This window comes from Carlito syrichta, unplaced genomic scaffold (genome assembly GCF_000164805.1).
Source record: "Carlito syrichta isolate Samal-C Ts95f unplaced genomic scaffold, Tarsius_syrichta-2.0.1 Scaffold308847, whole genome shotgun sequence".
In the NCBI taxonomy this organism is placed as follows: domain Eukaryota; kingdom Metazoa; phylum Chordata; class Mammalia; order Primates; family Tarsiidae; genus Carlito; species Carlito syrichta.
Genome location: NW_007252943.1, coordinates 1,488,345 through 1,512,223, shown reverse-complemented (window position 1 = coordinate 1,512,223; position 23,879 = coordinate 1,488,345). Strand labels below are relative to the sequence as shown.

Genomic DNA, 23,879 nt, shown 5'->3' with positions numbered 1-23,879 from the left:
TCAGTCCAGGGGTTCGAGAGCACCCCAGGCAACTTGGTGAGACTTCATCTCTACAATAAATCAAAAAATTAGCCAGGCATGATGGTACACACCTGTGGTATTTGGAAGGCTAAGGCAGAAGGATCTCCTGAGCCCAGCAGGTTGAGGCTGCGGCAGCTGTGAGCATGCCAGTGCACTCCAACCTGGGCAACAGAGGGAGACTCAGACTCAAACAAACAAACAAGCAAGCAAGCAAAGAACACAGGCAAATCACTGGAGCCTAAGAAATAGCTAATAAACATATAAAACAGTGCTTAATCTCACTGTCACTCTTAATCCCATCTCAGAAGATGTCAGGAAAATATAAGTTAAAATGAGCTAACTTTTGCCCAACTTGCATAAAAAAAGAGAAATACCTAATATTGATAATAACGTGGTAAACAATCACTATCACTATCACACCATTCTTAGGAGTATAAAGTGGCACAGGCATTTTGGAGAGTAAGAGTGCCATGTAGATCAATATTTAAAACACACATATTCACTGACTGGTTAGTTCCTCTTCCATGTATTAATCATGGGAAAATAGCACATCCACCATTGATTATGTACAAAAATGTTTACCTGACATGGTTTAGAACAGTGAAATACTAGAAACAGCCTCAAGAAAAAGAGGTTAAAAAAAAAAAAAAAGAAATACAGAATACTATACAAAGAATTAGGCAGACCTCCTGTGCAGACTTGGAAAGATGTCTAAATATATTACTAATTAAAAAGGCAAGTTACAAAATTATATATACAGTATGCTCTGATTTATATAAAAATAAAAATCTTATGTATATGTAAGTATGTACACAACTGTATAGAAAAAGAATATAATCCAAAGTGAATAAACAGCAGTCATTTTTATAAAGAGTAGAATTCGGTGGTGGTGGTAGTGATGTTAGAGTATTTTCACTTTCTATTTTATCTTAACGTATATCTTTGTAATTCAAAAAATGAAAATACAGTCATGTTTTGCTTGCATACTTAAAAACAGGATTAAAAGTTAGGAAAGGGAAGGCCAGGCTCGGTGGCGCAGTCTGTAATCCCAGCACTTTGGGAGGCCGAGGCGAGTGGATTGATTGCCTGAGCCCACGGTTCGAGACCAGTCTGGGTCACTTGACAAGACTTCAACTTACAATAAATCAAAAATTAGCTGGGCATAGTAGCACGTGCCTGTAGTTCCAGTTGCCTAGAAGGCTGAGGCAGAAGGATTGCCTGAGCCCAACAGATCAACGCTGGGGTGGCCATGAGTGTGTCACTGCATTCTAGCCTGGGTGACTGAATAAGACTCCAACTCCAAAAAAAAAAAGTTAAGAAAAGGAGACAACAAATGAGTAACTTAATCAGTTTTACTTTCTTTTCTTTTCTTTCTTTTTTTTTTAAATACAAGTTGAACGTCAGATGACACCACAAATACTTAAACAAGTCCCAGTTAACATCATGGAATAGAAATAATTTCTATAGGAAAATACCCCTGAACTACTACTCACGTCTTGCATTTTGACAGGGATTAATTTAATGATCCTACATATTGACTCCTAGTAAATTACAGTCATTCAATTCAATACAGCATATAACTGTACATTATCCTACTGTACTGCAAAGTATCAATCTTTTTAGAACACAGCCCTAATAAAAGCTGCCTGGCTTTACAGAACCAGCTTCAGGATAAATAAATAAATGCACTGGGGGGGGGGGACCTTTAAATTAAAATCAAAAGAGACATTTAAAGTTTGGGCATTCTTCATTATGGGAAAGAATCTTCCACTTTGAGACTATTATATATCAGAAAAGCTCCATCTGTTGTATAATTATCTCTGATAAACGGCCTGATGTTTTGAGCTTCATTAGAGAAAAGGGAAGAGAAAGACACACACAGAGAGAACTGTAAATAAATCTCCCCACCATATTTCACTTAAAACCAGCCCAGCAGGAAGTCATAAACTATTTTTAATAGGTAATATTTTCTGAATGTTCTACTAGAAGAAGTCAGCCTGGTTTGGTCAATATCTGGTCTCCTGAAGTAGGCTTATTTGAAAAAAAGAAAACTGGCTTAGAAATTATTAGAAATTTAATTGGTAAAAACAAATTAAAAGTCTAGCCACTTAGTGACAATGATATTAAATTTCCAGGGGCAGATAAAGGCTTGTCAGACAGAAATGAAGACAAGTAGCCAGTGATGCCCAATGTATGTTCAAAGACCCAGGTACAGTTTAGCAAGGACAACTGTTTAAAAAAAAAAAATCCTAGGGGAACTAGGATATCACCAGAAACCAGTTTCTAAGGAAACAATGGAAATCTCTGTTCAACCAAATTAATTTAACCACAAAGTATGCTTCGGGAATCAGTGTTACATTGAAGGAAAATCCAGCCAGCAGTTGGAAATAAAGCTTTAGTCATTAAAAATCCTCACTAACATTCCAGTTAACAAGATTCTTCTCACTTTTTCTGTATATTTTCTTTCTTTTTTTTTGAGCTGAAGTCTCACTCCGTCATCCAAGTTGGAATGCAAAGGCATGCTCACAGCCACCCAGCATTGACCTGCTGGGCTCAGGGGATCCTTCCGCCTTCCAAGTAGCCAGAACTACAGGCGTATGCTACTATGCCCAGCTAATTTTTCTTTTTTTTGGCAAGATGAGGTCTCACCAAGTTGCCTAGGCTGTTCTCGAACCTGTGTCTGTGGGCTCAGGCAATCCTTTCTCCTCAGCCTCCCAAAGTGCTGGGATTACAGGCTTCAGCCACCATGCCTGGCTTTTCTGTATATTTCCTTTTGGCTACAACAGCATGTCTTGGGTAGATGCAGTAGAGAAGACAAGGAAAAACACAGAGTGCTGTATCATTGATGCAAAAGGCCCAGAAAAGAATTTTCGCCGTCTTGTGATTCAATGACGGTCATTACCCAAACTTTCTTCTCACCTGTAGAATAGAAAGGAAAATACCTGCCCTACCTTGGCTGAACACTCTCAGGATAATCCCTGGAACACGTTTGTCAAAGTGTTGTGAAACAGGGGTTTGCAAACTTTTTCTATAATGGGTCATTAGGTATCTATAGCAACTACCCAGCTCTGCTGTTGTAGCACTGAAGGAGCCATAGATGATGCATGATGAGTGAGTGGGGCTATGTTTCTATACAAATTTACTTATAAACACTGAAATATGAATTTCATATAATTTCCACATTACACAAAATAGTATTTAATTTTTCTCAATTGCTTAAAAGAGTAAAAAGCATTCTTAGCTGTGGGCAGTACAAAAAACAGATGATGGGCAGGATCTGGCCTGGGGGCTATAGTTTGTCAAGCTCTGTTGTAAGCAAGCTTTCTATAAGTGCTGATTGCTGTTTATTCTGAGAGAGAGAGAGAGAAAAAATCTCACTGTGTTGCCCAAGCTGGAGTGCCGCAGCAAGATGACCGCCTCCAACTCCTGGGTTCCCACTATCCTCCTACATCGGCCTCCCAAGTAGCTGGGATGCCCAGATACGTTTTTGGGATTTTGTGCCCAAGTTGGTCTTGAACTGCTGGGCTCAAGTGAACCTCTCACCACAGCCTGGGCTCAAGTGAGCCTCCCACCACAGCCTTCCAAAGTGCTGGAATTACAAGCATGAGCCAATGCACTCAGCCTGCTGAATTCTCAATATGGCCTCCACAGAGTTTAGAAGAATGTTCTGTGTGAGGTAGGTAGAATTAGAATGTCAGAATATTTGAAAACAAGCCCACTTCTTGCTATTAATCTTCATTAGCAGCAGGCACCAGTCCTTTTCTTCTCCTACCTAGAAGGAAACAGACCAGCCAAGGCCCCTCCAACACCTTGATTTCCATTCAATATGCTAGTGGAACTTGGGAAGGAAAACCCAAAAACTCGATTGTGTACGCACATCATAAGGTTCCCAAGCAGGTCATGGTAGGAATGCCCAGGTTTATAAGAGTATGACAATAAGAAAATAGACTCAAAGGAGAGTTAAGAGCACATTTCTCATCTTTTAAATCTAATCTAGTAAGACTGACATAAGGTGAACAGTCATATGCCCATCACTTAACAACAAAACAACTGATTACCTGTGTTCTAACTACAACCTGAAATTTTTCCCTCTCTCTTCAAAAGTTGGGTCAAAAAATATAACTACAAATTACACTTTATCTCCCTTAGGAAAATCCTGAAAACTGGGAGAACAGTAAACAGGTACCAGCAAAAGCAGAAATAAATGTTTCATTCTTATTAAAATTTTGGCCAACACTCCTTTCCTTTGTACAGCCTAATTTGCACGCAACTTCCTTTAGACTATAAACCACAATAGAGATAGGCAGCTATGATATGGTGGCAGAGAGCTAGCCCTTGGAGCCAGACTGCTCTCTGCTCTTGGGCGACATCATACGGTTGTCTCCATTTTCATACCTGTAAAATGGATACAATACAAGTACCTACCTTACAGGGTATTATGAAGATGAAGTACATTAACACATTGGAGCCTTGAACAAGATGGGTTTGAACTGTGTGGGTCCACTTAGGTGCAAATTTTTTCAATCAAATGCAGATCAGAAATGTAGTATTGCGTCTTGTGTATGAAGGGCCAACCTTTCCTATAAGCAGCCTCCACAGGGCCAACTGTGGGACTTCAATATGCACTAATTTGGGGTCCTGGAACCAATCACCAGTGTATATTTTGAGGGATGACTGTGCATATAAAGTACTTGGAACAGTGACTAGTACTTGGTAAGTATTGTAGTGCTGTAAGCTGTTACCATCATTACAGCATTTAAACGCCACAAGTCCTTTATAAACTACAGGGAACTTGGATTTGATATCCCAAACCCATTTCCCAGCAACTACAACACCCTACTTCTTCACACCTCTTTAGAGGAAGCTAAGAAGGACCAACAGATGAAATTTTGGTCCCTTAAGCATACTAAAATAACAACATAGGTAATCCCCTGCTGCCTCTGCCTCCGCCATTCTCCTAGGTAAATTACAGCTGAAGACATTTGCGAAGTGTGGCTGGATCAGCTGTCTAATCTCACCTAGGTCTTCACAGCTACTTGGTAATCACTTTAATTATCTCCTGTTGACTTAGAATGCATCCACCCTGAAGTTTTAACAAACTTGGGTTACTTTTCTTATCCCTGGACCTGACACACATCTCTTACTCTAGCAGAGCTGCTTTCAACGTAGGTGAGGTAGCAAAGCCCACCTAAGAAAGAAAGATTTTGCAGAGCACGCTTATTAACCATTACCAGCTATTGCCTCCCTTCCACTCCAAAATTCATAGGCACCTGTTTGGCAGAAGAAGTTAGAATTTCAAGGAGAGGTATATGTATTTCAAAAGGTTGTAGCCAGGCTCAGTAGCTCAGCCTGTAATCCCGCACTTTAGGAGGCTGAGGTGAGTGGCCTGCCTGAGCCCGCGGGTTCGAAACCTGCCTGGGCAACTTGGCGAGACCTCATCTCTACAATAAATCAAAAAATTAGCCGGGCATGGTAGCATGCGTCTGTAGTTCCAGCTACTTGGAAGGCTGAGGCGGAAGGATCGCCAGAGCCCAGCAGGTCGAGGCTACGGTGGCTGAGAGCGGCCACTCCACTCCAGTCTGGGCAACAGAGTGAGACTCCAAATCAAAAAAACAAAAACAAAAACAAAAAAAGGTTGACCTCCTTGTGTGGAGACAACTAATCTTAATTTCTGTACTTAGTGCTTAACCTAGTGCCTAACATATAGTAGGCACTCAGCAAAGATTGCTAAATGAATATAAAACCACTGAAAGTCATTTATTCAATAGCTTATTTAAGTAATCAATCTCATGATCACTAAATCCAAATGCCTCTGTTGGTTTACAGTTTTGGCAGCATTTTCACAAAGTCATGGTGATATGCTATAGTGGTTGAAAGCATGAACTCTGAATCCAAATTCATGTGTTGGAACTTGGGCTCCACTGTCAAGCAGTAGCTCTGTAACTTTGGTCAGGAGTTACTAAACTTCTTTATGCTTTAACTTCCTCATCTGTCAAAATGAGCGTAATAAAAGAACCTACTCTCATAGACTATATTGAAAATTAAATGTTGTTACTATATCTAAAGAGCTGGGAGGAGTGGTTTAAAATATAGCAAATACTTCATAAATGTGAACTAACATTTTCATCATTATTATTAAAGCCTACACTGTAAGCTGAAGTGTGTTCCTTAGCTTTTGTGACCTCATTCTCCTCCTCTCTGACTTCTTCAGTTGCCTCATCTATCTCTTTTGCTCCCTAAATGTAGAAGTTTCACTCAAGGGTCTATCTTCACTGATTTTCATTGCTCTCACCCATGTCAACCTCATTCAACCCCTAAGGCTTAAACCTATAGATGAAGTCAGTCTTGACTTCTCTCTCCTGAACTCCAATTCAACCTACCCATTTGAAAACAACACCAACTTAAGCCATCATTGTATGGCAAATCTCATTTCCCCAGATCTATAAAAGTCTGAGGAATTAGGAAATGAGATTAGTTAAGAGTATAACTCGAAAATGAATACGCAATGGTTCAAAGCTGTAATGTTATCAGAAAGAGAGATAATCAATCTGAAGCTAGTAGAACTAGATTTCCTCAATCACATTGAAGATGTTTACATATTAAAAGAAAAAATATAACATTCAAACATAGTATTCTACACTGGCAAGTGATGGAAATACAGGAAGAATTATAATTTAAAAGGCTAGACTGCTCAGGGCAGTTAAGTTTAAGCCCAGGCAAAGGAGGGGAAGGGGTGTGAAGATGGAATCTTGAAAGAGATGCAAGTCATTCCCTATGTGTCCTTAGAGTACACTAGACAATCAGCCTGACTCGATCAAAAACTTACTTTGTTGAACTCTATTTGTTCTGAGTCCATGCTTTGCCATTTGCTACATAAATAACATGTTAGGAATTGGCTTCCCAGCTTCCCATGAAGGTCTGACTTAGAAAAAATGTTTTTGTCATATGGATTTTCCCCAATCCATTATATGATTTTTCACAATGAATTAATAAAGTAACTTGTGGTCATGATGTGGCTTTCCACATACCTTAACCATAGGGAGAGAAAGTATAGATCTTGCCAACATAAATACTCCATTCATTCTTGGTTGAGAGCTGCTGATATACTTACAACAAATATATTTCATTTCCCTTGCTAAACAGTAAATTATTTGAGGACAAGGACTATGACCTACCTTATTTTATATTCTTAATATTACCAAATATAGTAGTTTATGCTAGATTTAGATGATTATTTGTTTTCTGCTAATCTTTCCAATATTAGTAAACAGAACAATCTAAACTATCATATTTCTAGCTATTCATTAAACTTAAAACACTAAATTTCAACCTTAAGTAAAACTTTTTTAAAAAAGCAAAAACTTCTGTCATAATATCCCTATAATTTTCAAAAAATACTATCAGTTATTGTTGTGCCCCAAAAGATATGTATATATTATAGTATTATAAAAATTAAGTAGACAATGAGTTTCCATGTCACACACACACAGTATTCTATCACTGAAGACTTACAGAAGAATAAAAGAAGCCATCTCCTCCCTTTAAGTATCCTATGTTCTATGAAGTATAATGTTAACTTAGTAAATGCTTAGCCACAGTCAAGGCACAGTTAGTAACACAGGTAAAGTTTCAATCCAAGGCTCCTACAACAGGGTTAAGTTCCCTCATGTTTTAAACTCTTGCTGCGCACGAGATTCCTCTGCAGAACACATCCCTGGGTCTCCCTCCAGACCAATTAAATTAGAATCAGGGAATAGTGGTAAAGATTAAAATTATTTTAAAAATCCTCAGGGGATTCTAATGCACAGCCAAAGCGGAGAGCCACCGCTCTAGGATGGTTCAAAACTTCATGTACCTTGACAGTTAATCTAAAAGGTTACCTCTTGAGGAAAAGCTGAAACTTACTCTCTAACTTGCTGAGCTTGGGCCCTACGTGTGAATATTTATCTTGAATTTAAAGAGCTGCTGTTTTTTGTTTTGTTTTGTTTCTTGGAATTAGTTGTTAGCAAGAAGCTTGTGATATGATTCTTCGGCTGTTTTCCCTACCAGATCAAGGACCTGGGCACTTACACTCCTCTTTACTTGGTGAAGTTACATTCAGTTCTGTCGGAAGCGGCTGCTGGCTGGGACTAAGAGTTGGCGTGGTTATCGAGGTATTGTTGTTGTCACTGGTGGTCTCTTCAGAAAACAAATCTGATTGGCTGTTACTTGTACTTGGAGCGGAATCATCATCTGGTTGTTTCTTTTGAAAATCTGAAGAGAGAGAAAATCATTTTAATTAAGGACTTTACAGTCTCTTGGAGTATTAGAAAACAATGGAAGCTAGTATAAAAATTAAATGCAACAAGGGATAACTGTATACAAAAGAATACCAGGCAAGTAAATATAAATGCACAGAAAGCCAGTATAGCTAGAGTAGTATCAGAATACGTAGACTTTACGGCAAAAAGCATTATTAGCAGTAAAGAGGATCACCATATAATAGTAAAAGAAAATTCACCAAAGTCTCAAAAGACTGTCATCTTTTCGTATACAGAGGATTGGTTCTAGGACCCCAAATCAGCACATATTCAGGTCCCACAGAGAGTCCTGCAGAATACACATATACAAAAGTTGACCCTCCATATACACAGGTTTTACATCCCTTGATTATTTTTGTTTGGATGGACAAAAGTTGCAATAAGTGGACTCAATATTCAAACCTGTGTAATCCAAGGGTCAAATGTACATAAAATAAAAATGGTTGCATCTATGGGAAACTGTATTTAAGGGAAACTGATAAATTTTCTATAGGGGAAGATTTTAATATAACTGTCTCTGACAAAATAATAAGTTTACAGAAAATTAATAAGCATACATAGACCCGAGTATCCAACAATTTGAGAATGAATTATTTTCAAACATGTGAAATAGTTATTAAGAAACAGACTAAAACCTGGTTAAACCTTGACTATATATTAGAATATAAAGCAAGTTTTAACAAATGCCAAAGAATTAGTAAGATACAGGCAATATTATCTGACCATAGAGCAACTGACTAAAAAAACCTTACAATTAAATAATAATGAAATGACTACATATCAATATCCAGTAAAGATACACATATATTACCTACACTCCAGCCATTTCATTCCTAGGTATATGCCTGAAGAAACTCAACACACATTTACAAAGAGACATGTACAAGAATACCAATTAAATACTGTGTGCAATAGTAAAAAGTCAGAAACAACCTAAAGATCTACAAATAATGGCACAGTCAAACAATGGAATAATGTACATGGTGGAACCAAGTAACTATTGTCATATAAATAAACATGAATGAATCTCAAAAATCATAATGCTGGGGAAAAAAGCAAGCCAAAAAATAACACAACCCACTGTACTATAATTACATAAACCTTAAAAACAGGCAAAACTCAGATATATTGTTTAGGGATATATATGTCTAAATTATTTTTTAAAACCCCAAAATATTAACATTTTAACTACTTAGGTTGAGGCAGAGTACTGTGATGGTGAGAGGCACACAGACAGCCAAAGATAGTTAATGTCCATTAACAGAAGAATAAACTATAAAAGATATATTCCTTCATATAGCAGAATGCTCTATGGCAACTAAATGAATAAAGTTACAACTACAATGGAAAAATTTCAAAAACAACGTTAAGAGAGAAAAGCAAAGAAGCTACAGAAAAGTGTATATAACAATATACTATTTATATAAAATTTAACATGTTAAAATCCTACAAATTGTTTATGGATATATAAGGTAAAAGCATTCAAGTCAATAATATACCAAATTTAGGATAATGGTTATCTCTTAGGGGCTAGGGGTAAGGAGAAGAACAAAGGTTTTCTATAGTTTTTTATTCCTTAAGCTAGTGGTAGGTAGCTGAGTGTGATTATTAACTGTATTTTCTGTTTCATTTAAAACACCCAATTCTACTCTGTGAAGTACAGATTACGGAGAAGTAAAAGAAGATCCTTACAACATCTCATAGACTTAACTTCTGAACTAGAGAAGCTGCTGCTATCATGCTCTGTAACCTCGTCAGAAACACTGTTTTGACATACTCTAAGCATATAGCTAACACTTATGATGTATTTACTACATGCCAGGCACTGAACTACTCATTTACATTAATCCTCAGGAAAACCCTAACAAGCAAAGTATAAAAACCATCATTCTGTTGATAAAGAAACTGAGGTCCAGAAAATGTAGGTAATTTGTTCCAAGTTAACAGTAAGTAGCAGGGACAGATCCACTTAACAACAAAATCAGTGGTCTTCAATCACAACCACAGGATGCAGAACTGTGAGCACTAGACTGGCCCAAGGAAGAGACACAAGTCAGGCCCCTACCTACTTACAGAAGTGCAATCAATGTAGCCGGTTACTAGCCACTATGCAGGATCAGGGCTGTAAGGCCTCCACTACTTCTTTTCTGTGTATTTATTTCTCCTAGGCAATTTCTTGTTCTGACATTTTAAAATGGCTTATTATCTCTGTTATTTGTTCAGCACCTTCAAAAAAAAGGTATTGTATCAATAAAATAAAAATACTGCAATAACAATACTTCTTTTTTACATCATGTCATCTCATTAGCTCTCCTATGTCAATAAGTACTGTGTCCCTTCCATAACCACCTCTATTCCCATTTAACTGGAAATGTTATAAGGCTCTAAAAGAACTGAAACTGAGTCATCACTGAGCCCTCTAGCACAGTCCTCAATGCCTTGAGACAGATGCACACACAAAAAACTCCTTAATTCAGGCACAATATACCTTTGAAGGTAAATGTTGGTGTCTAAAGACAATTACCAGATCCCACCCACAAACTCTCCACCCATTTTGGTCATGCTGCTTTTGATGTTCAGGTACTTCCAAGTAGTAGTAGTGGTAGTAGTAGTAGTTGTTGTTGTTGTTGTGAATCAGCAGTTCACATACTTTTTCTTTTGTGAGTCTGCAGTTGACACAATGTACCTTCTTTTAACCCATGATCCTGCTTTGCCTTCTCTTATATCTTCATGGGGTGATGGTATCATAAAATCATCAGGCTAACATACAAACCCAACAAGCTGCTCACAAAAGAGAACTTAAAGAAGTTGTATACATTTTTGCTTGAATTATAAAAATAACCTAGGAATTACGGAATTTTACAACCAGAAGTGACTCTAAAGGTTCAATCCTCTCATCTTACAGATAAAGCAAGAACTGAGATTATTCCAAGTCACCAGAAATTGAGAACCCTAAGTGTTTTCTAGTTCCCATATCAGAGTCAGCAGTTTGCGCAACAGAAAGAGCTTTGGAGTTGGACAAACCTGGATTCAAATTCTGACCTTGCTATTTACTGGACATATGGCTAAAAGCAAATTGTTTAATCTTTTGGGGTCTTGTCTGCAAAACAAAGAGAGGTGGCTATTCATACCTCTCAGAATAATGTGAATTTAATAAGATAGTTGTGCATCAAGTATCTAGCACATGAGTACTCAACAAGACAGAATTTAAAAGTAAAAGATATTTTCCAGTTTACAGAAAGGGGCACTAAGTAAAAATTATTTCCTTTTGGCCCTGATATTTGTATCGTAGTGCTTATTCTGATGCCTTTCTTTCTGCATCATCTAGCATCCAACTTCTAATTACAGCCAAAAAGAAAGAAAAATTTCCAGAAGTCCATACCAAAGATGAAGGGGAGATCTATACTACATGTAAAGAAGTAAACAACAAAATATGAGGCAGACAGCCTGCTTCCTATCACTCTACACTGGAAAGCAGTGCACATGAAGGGTCCATAAAGAGTCACTTCATCTGATCCAGACACAGAAAAGGTCTGTTCACTTGTTATTGCACAGTTCTCATAAAAACAAGAAAATTAGAAATTTCTAAGCTTATCCATCTCTGTAAAGGAGGAAAAAATTGGGAATAATTATTTTTATAAATTGGTCAAATTAACGGTATATCCAAAAGTATAAGGCTGTCCATGAATAAAGCTGAGACTGAGAGATGTTTATGTGAATAAATATTTTCCAAAGCAAACTGTTATTTGCAAAACCTGAGTAAAAAAAACTTTGAACTTTAATGGGATTACTGTTCAAAAGTGAACAGCAGTCAAGATCTTGGCAGCTTACCTCATTATCAACTAAGGGGAAAAATAATTTCTCAGTGAAGATATTATTGAAACCTCTAGTACCCAGATATGGGATGTTTCCACATGATAAAGTAACTTAATGGTGCCAGCTAAGCCAAAATGGCCAGTAATGTCCCTGGGGTTGGCTGCCCACACACTCATCTGGCATATTTTTTCTCTACTATTTTCAGAATCATTTTTGACAAGTCAATCTGCTTAATACAAAATGTACCTCCAAAGACTGGGAGCACTGTGAAAATACATTGCCCTGTCCTACTAACAAGCCCACTCACCAGGGCAGCCTCTCTAAGCTAACCACAGCTCAGAACTCACCTTTGAAATGCATCTGCTCCAGTTTATCTCTCAGATAAACTATACAGATTTGGCAAGATGCTTAGCATACTCACACTCCACCCTACTTCCAGATTATAACAGTAACACATCTTTCAAAATCATTTCTTCAAAGCAAGGAATACACAAAAGTAATTTCGAAAGTATTTTAGTAATTTCACTCAACTTTCTTTGAAAATGAACTCTTTTTAACCCTGTCCAGTAATCTACTTTTTTCTCTTAGCAATTATCATGAATATTTTTTTCTGTGTGATCACTAATAAGTTCATGGTCTGTCCACTTATAGACATATCAGTTGTTACACATTTTCAGTTACCAATGTGTCACTATTATAGATAAGATTTCATTGAGCTGCCTTAGGTTACAATGCTAGAAGTAGATCAACTGGTAAGACAGGACACACATTTTTAAAGCATTTGGTGCATATTGTCAAATTCTCCTGGCACACCATCCTGTGATTTCCCACAACACAAGACTTACTGTGGTGGGTAAGAATCATCTGGTTACTTGTCTCCCACATTACACAGGATCCAGGACAAAAATGGTGCTCAATAAATGTTAACTGGATAAATAAGTGGATAAAAGTCCATCACAGGATTACATTCAAGAGAATTTATCAATTGTTATTTTATATCTTTCACAAACTGTTTTGTGTGCCTTTAGGGGTACTCCTAGCATGTGGGTGAGCATTTCCAAACAATGAAGTATTCAATATCTGCAAATTTCTATTTTCAATAAGTAGAGATGAAAAATTAAACTGCACTTGTTCCAACTCACTCATTAAGACTATTTGGGCTCACAGAATAAGGCTTCTGTATCATTATTATAGACACTAAAGCTATAAAGAAAATCAAATTGGAAGTGAAAGAGGAACTAAGAGTTAAGTGCCTACTATGAGTAAGGCACTCTGCCAAAGGCATTACATGCAATTTCTCCTTTAACTCTCAAGATAAACTAGGCAGTAGATGTCATCCCCACATCAGCAGAGGATAGTGGGCATGGCAAGGTTGGGCAACCTGCTCTCTCCTAGCAAATGCTGAAACTGAGGTTTGAGCAGGCTTATCTGACTCTATTGCCTGTGCTCTTCTCACAATGGCATACTTCACTGAAGAAACCACCTCCCAGCTTCCTAAAGCACAACTGCTTGCAGGCTGCATGGGGTACTTTGCTAGTTCCCACATTCCCATTCCCAGTCTCCAAACCCCACCTAACTATATATTACTCCATGATCCCACTGGAAGTTTTAGTTTGTTATTTCATACCATAAAAATATTTCAAGTTTCAAGTAACCAATTAAAGTAAAATGGAAAAAGTTGCCAGGGGTTTTGTTTCTCAACCTACTTACAAATAAAAATTTATTTCCTGTGTCTCAAGAATTTGGTTCAAACAAGGCAATATATGAGTCTCCTTTAACAGAACAGGGTTCTGTTCGTCATCCCCTCTCCTCTCAATTTATGTCCACATTGGGCTACAGGCTCCATTCATAGGTATGTTTTTAGGTTTCTAAAACTGCATTGCCCCTACCCAATCTCAACCACACAATTTGGTCTTATTTTAAAAAGCTACAAAGCTATTAGCAGTAGCCAGCCAATTCATAAACCAAACTTTTAGCCTTCTGATTAAAATCTTAATAAAATTCTAGTAATTGGATGTTAACCTGGGTTAATAGCCTTGGCAAGAACAAACTGGTTTAAACAGGAGTTAGCAATAGTCACTGGACTTATGGACTATGAAAATCTTAATATGCATTCACCTTCGAACCCAGCTTATGAAAAAAACAGTGACCTATTCAATGTGTCTGTGTTTACTTAAGCTTCCTTTCATGAATAATCTGTTCTAGCTTTTCTAGTTTCTTTTTAAAAAGACACACACACACAAAAAAATCTTAACCCAACCAGATTCTCACCTACCTCTCAGGATGATTCTTTCTCTTTAAAAAATCAAACCGGGGCCGGGCTCGGTGGCTTAGCCTGTAATCCCAGCACTTTGGGAGGCCGAGGCGAGTGGATTGCCTGAGCCTGCGGGATTGAGAACAGCCCTGACAACTTGGCGAGACCTCATCTCTACAATATATAAAAAATTAGCTAGGCATGGTAGCATGCACCTGTAGTTCCAGCTACTTGGAAGGCTGAAGAGAAAGGATCTCAGGAGCCCAGCAGGTGGATGCTGGGGTGGTCGTGAGTGTGCCACTGCACTCCAGCCTGGGTGACAGAGTGAGACTCCGCTCAAAAAAAAAAAAAAAAAAAAAATCAAACTGTCTTCATTATCTCTATCAGAATAGACAGACTAAACCATACTGTTTTGGTTTTTGTGCTTTCACACAAGTAAAAAATGTATACAAACTATACACACACACAAAAACATACATATCCCCACGTGCATAAGTCCTCCTAATGATGATAAATAATTTCCATTCTGTGTTCCCTACTTATGTTCATGAAATTGTGCAATTTGAAGAATACTTCAAAAATTTAAAAGTCCTTGCCTTCTGCCCTTCCTCCCATTACCGAGAGGCTGAAAGTCAGAAGCTGGGAATCCACATTTATGAACTCCACATTCTCCCTTCTTAATTCTACATCTCAAAAATCACCAAATCCAGTCATTTACAACTCCTAAATATCTCTTGAATCCATCTACTTCTCCATTACCTACTCAGGTCTAAGCTATCATCATCTGTCAGATTCCTTCAAATAGCATCTTAATCGAAATCTTTGTATCCTCTCTTGGCTCACACTAATCCACTCTCTACAATGTAATCACAGTTGCTGTAAAAAAACAAACTTTGTGAAGGAAAAAAAAATTCTGATGATGTCACATTTCTCTGCCTAAACTCCTGAATGGCCCCTCATTGCCTGTACAATCAGATCCAACATCTTAAACATTGCTTAGAACTCAGAAGCCCTTTCAATTGAAAGAACTGGCTTCTGGCTATCTCTTCAGTTTCATTTGAAGTCACTAGGACCTCTCCCTCTCCTGGCATCAGCCATTCTCCAGCTTTTGGTTTTTCAAATACTCCATGCTCTTTCTCAACTGGGAGTACTTTGATCATGGCTTATGGAAGATTTTTATCCTGGCGTACACCTTAATAACTCCTATTCATCTTTGAACTCTTAACATAAGCACTACTTCCTCAAGGAAGCTCTTCAGATTATCCATAGAAGGTACTTTATTAAATATTTGTTGGATGAATGAATGTCTTATTGGCTGTACACTCCAGCCCCTAACAAAATATTCCCACCACATAATACACAATATAGATTTGCTGAATTTAACTTATTAGATACTGATGAAAAAAAATTTGAAGAATATTAGCTCTCTTAGACATTAATGAATTTTAAATTGCTATACAATGTATTTAGCAGCCCCATCAATAAGCAGATTTTTTTTATTTTATAAATTATCCCTGCACATATAAAAATGTCTTTCTTACTACTTATCATAGGTAACAGGTCCTGACAGGATTGAAAAGGTCTCTCAAGTCACTTAATTGCATACCACAAAGCTGCAAACTTTTATTTGAGAATGAAGGTAACATTAGATTGGCTCCCAAAAACATATCCTCAAATGCTTCTTGCAAAAACAGGCAACGAGAGAAAATATGAAGGTGACGAAGCTCACTCTCTTCCGTAATTAAGCTTATTTTATAATCTGGTTTATCACTGAAATTACACAGTCTCTATATTCTTCTCACCTATACAGACAACTGCTCAGAAGTGTGAAGCAGCAAAAAAAAAAAAAATTATTTGGAGCAAGGCTTGTTTCTTATACAGCATTTATTGTGCAGACTACACAGTTTTCTCAGTAATAGTGTTTCATATGCATTTACAGGGCATAAATTAACAATATTAACATCACACCAAATATCTAACAATTCATTGGTACTACATGTACATCCAGAGACACATTTACCTCATTTCGGTCTAACCACAAAACGTATCAATATTTTTTTAAAACTGAAAACACAGGGAGAAGTTTTCTGAATATTGTGGCATTAATCTAATTCCAACAAAATGAGTATTTGATGATGTGTGTGCATATATACATATGGTTCAACATCAGAACTACCAACGGGGCTAGGTGTATTGTGGAAAAATTAGTCAAAGCTGACCAAAAAAAGAGGCAAGTTAGAACCTAAAAACAAAACAAAAACATTTCTAACTTATTTAACAGCTGATCCTTGGTCCATCTAAGGACTTCTCCTCAAGCCATTAGTCCTTAGTGTCATTATTGACGAATCACTCTAATGGCACAGACGTGGCATGAAAGGAGAGGCAGGAGCCTGGAAGATTCTTTTTAGCCAAGATCTAAGGTTTTAAATGGCCCATAAAGACTTCAATGATAACAGAATAAAGAATTAGAAAAGCATTTGGGAATAAATCGAAAAAAACCAGCATGTTACCTCAGTATTATAGATCATTGATAGTTTTTTATAATTGTATACAAAATCTTCATGCTACAAGCCTTTCATTTTACTGTGTAGAAGTGATAGGAGAAAACAAAAATTAACTCCCACTGGCCTCTCCCCTCTGTGGGGAGAGGGTGGTAGTGGGACCCCTTAGCAATATTCCTACTCCAAATCATTGATATAGTCTTGCACTCTGGTCCTATTGTCCTTGCTTCCCTCTATCCATGAGGGCAGCTATTCCCACCCCGATACTCTCATTTCTATTCAGTTCTCAGCCTTACCATTTCATACCCTGCTCACACACTGACAATCTTCAGTCCTCCTTCATTTTAGCCCTGGTGCTAAACTGTTTCAGGAAATTCAACTTGTAGTGGTGGTGTTAACTTTGTGTTGCTGTTGCTTGTTTTTGAAGAACAGGGTCTTGCTCTATCACCCAGGCTGGAGTGCAGTGGTGCCATCATGGCTCACTGCAACCTCAAACTCCCAGGCACAAGTGACCCTCACTCTTTAGCCTCCTGAGTTATTAGGACTAGTGGTGAGAACATGCTCAGCTAATTTTAAAAAAATTCTTCATAGAGACAGGATCTCGCGATGTTGCCCAGGTTCATCTTAAACCCTGGCCTCAAGTGATCCTCCTGCCACAGCCTCCCAAAGCACTGGGATTACAGGCATAAGCCACCATACCCAGGCAAAGTTAACTTTGAGATACATTCTCCTTTAAGATAAAACTTGCATCACAGAAACAAAGAAGTGAGTATCACATGTTCTCACTCATAAGTGAACCTTGAATAACTATCGTAATACTATAAAAAAGGGATTGGCAGTAGTGGGAAACTGCCGGGGGAGGGCAGGGCTGGAAGTGGCAGTAGTGGGAAACTGCCGGGGAAGGGGGCAGGCATACCTCATCAGCAAGGGCACCTGCATAATGAACATTTGTATACCTAATCCTGAACTGTACCCCATATATCTAAAATAAAAAATTTATTTTAAAAAATATAAAACTTGTTAAAATGTTCAGCACAAATTTTTAAAATGTGCTGCATTCTAAGAATGTCAGCTAAGCACAGTGGTATCTGTAGTCCCAGCTACTCAGGAGGCCAAGGAGGGAGGATCACTTCAGCCCGTGAGTTTGAAACCAGCCTTGGTAACACACCTCGCCTCTAGGGGAAAAAAAATTTTTTTTAAAGCAAGGAATGAATTGCCTTCTGATCAATGGTGAATGAATTAAAAAAAATAAAAAAAGGAATGTTAATGTTTTTCTCAAAGAATAAAAGATCACATGCTGGTTTAAACTGCTAAGATAATTTTTTAAATGATGAAATAATGAATTTACTGACATTTTCTTATTACGATATTTATTACAACATATCATGAGATGTTCAGAGAATATTATGACTTTCACAAGATGAGGGCTAACTAATTTTTAGCCAACGAACCCAAGGTAGCAGAATATATGGTGTTTATATAATTCACAATCCCCAAAGGTATCTGTCAAAGAGCAGAAAGAGTATTCTTTCTGAAGAACATTCTGATAGTTATGGAAAAACTGTAGTGTAATATATGGAAAAATGTATGATTTTTCACATAAAAGTTATCAACTACAGACATAAGAGATTTCTCCACTGGTGAGAAAAGCATGTGCACAATTAATCTACATGACCTGTGTCACAGTAAGGTGTTTAGGAGTATGGAATTAGACTGAGTTCAAATCCTGACTCTAGTTACTAATGGCTGTGTGACCTTGGGCAAGTTATTTAACATTTCTTGCTTTAGTTTTCTCTAAAATGAGAATAACCATATCCACCTCATACAGTTATATAGATTACATTAAATAATATATGTGAAAGTCTTAGAACAGTGCCTAGCATACCATAAATCTCAAATTAACTATGATTGTTACTTCCCTTCTGCCTCCTTCCACACAATTTAAAAATGTGCTACCTGGAGACTGTGACAAATGAAAATAATTTTCTGGTGTGAATGACCAGATGGGAATTACACTTAAGTCCTTGGCTTCACTAACAATACACACTAATAAGCCAAACCTGGGGCTACAAATTCAAACCGTTTTCACGGAACAGGTGGGGATCATAAATGTGTGCAGTCAGCTGGCTTAAGACAACAGGAAGTGGTGGTCATTGTGGCCACCTGGCAAGTGCAAGGCTCACCTAAAGGCATGTGACTTTAAATGTAAAAACAAAAATGAAAACATCCAAACACAACATATGTGTGCCTTAAAGGCCAATAATGTAAGGCCCCTGATTTAAACAGAGACAGAAATATTTATTATATAAAAGTTTTGGCAACCCCTTCAGGTCCCCTTCCACTGTGGGAGCGTTTCTTTCCTCTCAATAAATCCTGTTTTCAAAAAAAAAAGTTTTGAACACTGCATTATTAATTCTGCTTATCAGCAAAGAAATGATTCATCAGCCATATGGGAAATGAATGTAAACAAATAGGAGAGTATATAGGTGTAATACATAGAGAATTAGACACATTTATGTTTGAAACCTGCTTAAAAGCTGTGTGACCACAAAAAAGTCACATAACATTTATACTTCAGTTTCCTCATCTGCAAAAATGTTCTAATCTACTGTCTAGGATTGTTGTGAGGATGTGAGATGCTCCTCATAAAACAGGTATTAAATACACTTTAATGACTAATTAAAAATTGCCAAAAAAATTTACTTAGTGCTAGAATAGACCTTCTTAACCTAAGGTTCTTATATCAGTCAGCTTAGGCTAGTTTCTGTGCAATAACAAATGACTGTAAAATCTACAGGCTTGACAACAAAGCAGTTTATTGCGCCCACATTATAGGTCTATTGAGGGTAGACAGCAGCTCTGTTCCACGGGTTCATTCTAGGGATCCAGGAGTGGCTCTAAATAAAACACTGCTGGTATCATGCGGAGGGGAAAGGAAAAAAAAATGGAATCATATAACGGCTCTTAAAGTTATTGGTCATAAGTGGCATATAAACTTTTAGTTCACATTTTATTGGCGAAAAGAAGTCACATGGCTGAGTCTAGTGATCAGGACAAGAAAGTATTATGCTCTCACTAAGCAGGGAAACAAGTATGTAGGAACAATGATACAATCTGGGGTTCATAAATTTTGCATGTAATTTTGAGTAATCTTATATTAAATTATATGCAATACTGTATATGCGTATAGGCAATTTTTCTTCCCAGAAAAATGAACAAAGGTATTATATTCTGAAAAGCATCACAGTTCAAAAGGGCCTAAAAGAAATCAGATTAGGTTTGAAAAAAGTCAGATTTCAAACATACAGCCTTTACTAATGATTCTATAATACTAGATCAGTACTTTAGCTCCAACTGATTTTCCCAGCTGCTGATTAATAAACATTGTGAGCCAGGGAAATAATCTAAACTTCCTACCAGGCTGCATTAAATTCTATTATATCCTTTTAAATATCTGAGTGTATGAATGCAATAAAACCATATTAAGCATATGCTGGCTTACTGAAAATACAGTCTTATCTGAAATAACTGTGATTTCCAGGCAACTGAAAACCTTCTTTTTTGTAAAATAACAGATAATCCAACTATAATTCAAAATTTTGTGTTTTTAATTAATAGTGCCATGCTATGTTGATTTTATTTACTGATTGCAACTCAGGCTCATTCTGGGTTCTCAAATGGACACAGGCTACTAAGTCAATATATTAAAATATTTATACCTCTGTATCAAATACAGAAAAATTGTTAGAAAGTCCTTCTTAGGAACTAACTACTTCACACCTAGTTAATCCAATCAAGTTTCACTTAAGGCAAGAGAAATTTGGTATAGCTATCCATTCTATAATTATCTTTCAAATATTTAATAGCATATGATATAGGTAAATTCCTCCTGCTAGCAGTAAAGAAATTAATGATAATGTTCTGTGTAGATACAACTCATATCTCTATTTAGCCCAATAAGAGATCTTATAAAGAAAACTCCTTTGTAACTTCTTCTATGAAGGCAATTTACTGGTCTTAGAACTTGCATTAGTTCAAGAAAGAGAGATTACCATTAATTCTGACCAATAGGAAAAAGGAAAATAAGATATATTTCAGTCATTACCACCAGTACTCACCTGTCATGGAGAGTGCCCTTGACTCCGATAATAAGAAATGCTGTAAGAAAAAGTCATGTGAAACATACTATTTTTTGAAGAGCTGTTAGTGAGAACATTGTTAACTACTCTTCTCACTAGCTACTTCAGAACTCATTAAGATACTGATCTCTGAACTGTTTATACAGTATTTCCAGTTTTGTTTTGACACTGAGGAAGCTCAGATAATAATTATACAAATGCTTATTGCAGGATTTTCTGTGTTCAAATTCCTCATCTTCATCTTACTAATCAATCTGAATTTTCCTTTTGTCTAGTATCTTCAGAAAAAAAAAAGCTGGCTGGGTGCAGTGGCTCAAACCTGTAAACTCAGCACTTTGGGATACCTAGGTGAGGGACTGCCTAAGCCCATGGGTTCAAGACCAGCCTGGGCAACTTGGTGAGACCTCATCTCTACAATAAAAATTAAAAAATTAGTCGGGCATAGTGGTACAGACCTGTAGTTCCAGCTAAACTTGGAAGGCTGAGGCAGAAGGATCACCTGAGACCAGCAGGTCAAGGTTGCAGTGGCCGTGAACATATACCACTGCACTCCAGCCTGGACAACAGAGACTCCAACTCAAAAAGAAAAAAGAAAAAGCTATTTTAATCTGTATGGTATTTTTTACTAAGCTACCATTTAAAAAAAATAGGTGATGACAAAAATACAATAAAAAATCTAACTTTTATGTGAGGGATTTCATAAAGATAAAATATTTTAAGTAATATATATAGTATGTCTGTGTCTATATTTAAATGAAGGCTAGTGATAAAACCAAAAGGAAAAAAATTACTATAAAAATGTATACCAAATTAGAAATTAAATTTTACATGAACTGCATTACAATTTCTATATGAGGGACCATAGTCATAGAGTGTCTTATTTTTTCTTTCAAGGCAAAGAATGCATGCAGAAGAAATATAAACTAATGTGTTAGAATTTCTATATGAAGAGACAATAGTTACACAATTTGGGTTTTGTTTTTTTTTTCATTTTATCTTTCAGGGCAAAGAATTCAAGCAAAAGAAATAGCAACTATATACAACTAAACAGGTTTTAAGGCAAGACATGCCAACTTTCAGTAACAGATCTAAAAATGTGACGAGCTAAAAAATGAACAAACAACAATACAGAGGATGCTTAGGAGGCTGGCTATACTGCTGCAAAAGCAGGACAATTTCCTTTATACTTCAATTGTCTCAGCACAAACCATGCAAATCTAGAAAGACTGGTTCAAAAAGAAAGAGTAATTACTTTTGCATCTTCAAATGTACCTTATCAAAAGCAAAAACATCTTTTCCCAACACAACCAGCCCCAAAGCTCCCATATCATGAAAATGATTTATCATTTCACTTGGCTCTGTATGTGAATTCACAATAGTGCAAACTCAAGGGAAAAGGCTGGTATGTCAAGAAGGCTACAACACATTCCCAATTTCTCTTTTAATATTGTGTTTATCAATTTGATAGATGTTAAATTCCATTCATCGCTGGGCTCGGTGGCTCAGCCTGTAATCCCAGCGCTTTGGGAGGCAGAGGTGAGTAGATTTCCTGAGCCTGTGGGTTCGAGACCCGCCCGGGCAACTTGGCGAGACCTCATCTCTACAATAAATAAATAAAAAATCAAGCAGGGCTCGGTGGCTCAGCCTGTAATCCCGCGCCTTTGAGAGGCTGAGGTGAGTGGATTGCCTGAGCCCGTGGGTTCGAGACCCGCCTGGGCAGGCGAGACCTCATCTCTACAATAAATCAAAAAATTAGCCGGGTGTGGTAGCGTGCGCCCTGTAATTCCGGCTACTGGAAGGCTGAGGCGGAAGGATGTCCGGAGCCCAGCAGGTCGAGGCTGCGGTGGCCAGGAGCGGCCACTGCACTCCAGTCTGGGGGACAGAGTAAGACTCCAACTCAAAAAAAAACAAAAAAACAAAAAAACCATCCATTCATCCTTTTTCCTAAGAACTAAAACAGAGTGACAAGGAAAATTACATTCTCTGCCTCAAAATTTTTGCTGAGGTACTGAAGATGCCTAGTCAGGAGTGAACTGTGGGCTGGGCTCGGTGGCTCAGCCTGTAATCCCAGCACTTTGGAAGGTTGAGGTGAGTGGAATGCCTATGCCCACGGGTCTGAGACCCACCCGGGCAACTTGACGAGACCTCCTCTCTACAATAAATCAAAAATGAGCCGGGCGTGGTAGCGCGCACCTGTAGTTCCAGCTGCTTGGAAGGCTGAGGCGGAAGGATCGCTGGAGCCCAGCAGGCCGAGGCTGCGGTGGCCGGGAGCGGCCACTGCACTCCAGTCTGGGAGATGGAGTGAGACTCCAACTCAAAAAAAAGCGGGGGAGGGGGTGGTGAACTGTGACTCTAACACATAGAACTCAAGTTCTTCTACAGGAGACCAAAGAACCAATTTCATCCATTTTTGATAGGTTAAAAATGTTACCCCATGAATCTAACAAGAGTACTGACTGACTAGCTTCACTTTCAACCAAATTAAAACCCAGTAATAATTTTTAATTCAATAAATCTTCTCCATTAGTCATTTAGTCATGGCCAGAAATAATTAGAATATTACGATGAGTGCAAAGAAAAGGGTGCATAGGATCAGTTCAAAGGGGAAAAACAGCAAAACTGGCTTGTTTTGGATTAAAGACTTCAGAACGGATTAAAGAATTCGGAAAGAATTTTTATTGGATTGGTTTTTGTGGAGTTGGCCACAATTATATGCACAAGAGAAGCTGTTCTTCATGACTGCTCCCCTGACAAACCTTATCCCAAAATTTGTATTATTTTTTAATTTGCTATTTTAAAATATTTTCATGGAAATACTCAGGTAATTATGGGGCTGAAGAGCTTTTAG

The 23,879-nt window shown here is 37.6% G+C and overlaps 1 protein-coding gene across 1 annotated transcript in view; it reads right to left on the bottom strand.

The window, feature by feature from the left end:
* The window catches only part of ZFAND3 (zinc finger AN1-type containing 3), a gene marked incomplete at its 5' end in the record, with an annotated part of 85,787 nt that extends 77,506 nt beyond the window's left edge, over nucleotides 1-8,281 (bottom strand). The window contains one exon of the mRNA XM_008066159.1: nucleotides 8,092-8,281. Coding sequence (XP_008064350.1) covers nucleotides 8,092-8,281 — 190 coding nt within the window. The remainder of the gene's footprint in view (nucleotides 1-8,091) is intronic.
* Between the last annotated feature and the right edge of the window lie 15,598 nt (nucleotides 8,282-23,879).